This window comes from Lepus europaeus, chromosome 5 (assembly GCF_033115175.1).
Source record: "Lepus europaeus isolate LE1 chromosome 5, mLepTim1.pri, whole genome shotgun sequence".
Taxonomy (NCBI): Eukaryota; Metazoa; Chordata; class Mammalia; order Lagomorpha; family Leporidae; genus Lepus; species Lepus europaeus.
In genome coordinates this window covers 8,057,855-8,059,847 of record NC_084831.1, presented here as the reverse complement: position 1 = coordinate 8,059,847, position 1,993 = coordinate 8,057,855, and the positions used below count along the sequence as shown (strand labels likewise).

Sequence of the window (1,993 nt, the reverse complement as noted above, 5' to 3'; positions counted from 1 at the left end):
CTGGGCTTCTCCCTGCCCTTTCCAGCGATGATTGGGGTGGAGAGAGAAGAAGAGAGCGCCACGCGAGGGCCCCGGATTTTCGCAGGAAGGGAGGAAGCGGGAACCGGGTACGTGCAGGGGCCCCCGCGCGCCCGCCCCCGGCCCAGCCCATTTCTATACAAGGCCTGCTCTCCCCAGCCTCCACCGCCAGCGCGGAGGGGCGCATTCCCGGCCCTGAGCTCAGCGGGCCGGAATGTGGCTGATAAATCAGAGATAACGGCGCCCCCGCCCCTCCGCCGGGGAAGGATCGGCTGGACACTCAGCTCAGGAATAAAAGGCCGCGCGCGGTTCCCGGAGCAGACAGGAGAGCACTCGCTGGCCTCCCAGAGGTGGGACGGGAACCCGCGCACCCCGCAGCAGCCGCTCTCCCCAGCAACATGGACCTCCCGACGGCGCTCTCCCGGGCTCTCCTGCTCCTCTTGTTGTTGCACCTGTCCCCGCAGAGGTGTCGTCCCCACCCGCTGGGCAGCACCAGCAAGGCCTCCTCGGAACTTTCTGAGATACAGGTGAGTGCAGAGGGGCTGCGTAGATGTGAGCGCCCTGGAGGGCTTGGACAGCAGCAAGGAAAGGGCGCCCAGCTGCCGTCCCTAGGGTCTCCACGCTCCCTCGGGAATCAATGAGAGAATCAGAAAGCAGAGAGAGTGACTCCAGGTCCCTGGACGCAGTGCTCTGGGTGGGTTCACTTGGGCACCATGGGGAGGGTGAGCCCAGGTGGGAGACGCCAAGCCTCTGGTTTCTGCCCACCACAGCAGCTGCTGGGCCGTCTCCGGGACAAGGTCTCCCAGCTGCAGACACAGCAGACGACCCTGGAGCCTACCCAGCAAGACGGAGGCACGGCAAAAACCTGGGAGACCCAGGAGGCCAGAGAGGCAGCCCCTGCAGGCAGCCCTGGGCCCCAGGATGAGGCCCGCCAGACCCTGCGGAGACTCCATGGCCCCAAGCGGATGCAGGGCTCAGGCTGCTTCGGGCGGAGGATGGACCGAATTGGCTCCTTCAGCGGCCTGGGCTGCAATGGTGAGCGTCCATCTGTGTTGGGTCCAGGCTGGGGAGCTGCACGCCCAGCCCTGTCAGCCTGAGAGTCACTTCTGGTTTGTTGTCTGGGACGCCTGGCTCACTCCCCCTCTTGCTGAAGAGTGCCTTTCTGGAAACACTCATTGAGGACCCCACCCATCACCCCACCCGCGTCCCCAGCCCCTTCTAGAGCCTCAAAGGCAAGGGCGGGATCGCCAGGGTGATGCCACCCCCTCCCTGTGTATGGACCAGGAAGCTAAGGTCTAGAAGTTCCCAAGCCTCAAACACCAAGCTCAGCCTCCACCTCTGTCTCCCCGCCCCAGGCCCTTCACCACCTGTCTCTTCTCTCCACAGTGCTCAGGAAGCAGTAGAAGGAACGCTGGCCGCAGATAACCGCTCTGGACTCCACAAGGGACGCCCTCCCCCGGCCCACGCCCCCCACCCCTTTGGAGCGGCTCCTATTTATTTATTTATGTATTTATTAATTTTTACTTGATCCTTTTCTAAAAGATTTCCACCGTGAAATAAAATCAACACGACAGCCTTCCTTCGAAGCTGATTTGTTTCTGTGCGTTCATGACTGCTCCTCATTTTAGCAACAACAAACCAAACCAAACCCTGTGTTTGCTGAAGGTCCCAGCGGTGTCTTGATGGTGGGGTTGGGATGCGGCCCTAAGGGCGGGGCCAGTGGGGGGCGTGGAGCGCTTTCTTTCCTGTCGGGGCGTCGAACGCTCTGAAATGGCCACAATGGCCAGCGCCTGTTTCTTGGAGCAGGGCGGCTTCTCCCAGGGGGTGGAACGGCCCCGGCCTGGATCAGGGTGCGAGCTCCTGCCTGGAATCCCACCCTAGCTGATTTCCCTGGCGACAGTTGTTTCCAGAAGCCTGAGCAAACATGTCAGACATTGGGGGTTTTGTGTGTGTCGCGTTCCCATGTTGGGGTGAG

The 1,993-nt window shown here is 62.0% G+C and overlaps 1 protein-coding gene across 1 annotated transcript; it reads left to right on the top strand.

The window, feature by feature from the left end:
• The first annotated feature begins 358 nt into the window (after positions 1–358).
• On the top strand, positions 359–1,500 carry NPPB (natriuretic peptide B). The gene is made up of 3 exons (XM_062193090.1): positions 359–545; positions 789–1,053; positions 1,405–1,500. Exons 1-3 carry the CDS (start codon positions 417–419, stop codon positions 1,419–1,421), a joined length of 411 nt encoding a protein of 136 aa, XP_062049074.1. The 5' UTR covers positions 359–416; the 3' UTR covers positions 1,422–1,500.
• Positions 1,501–1,993: the final 493 nt, after the last annotated feature.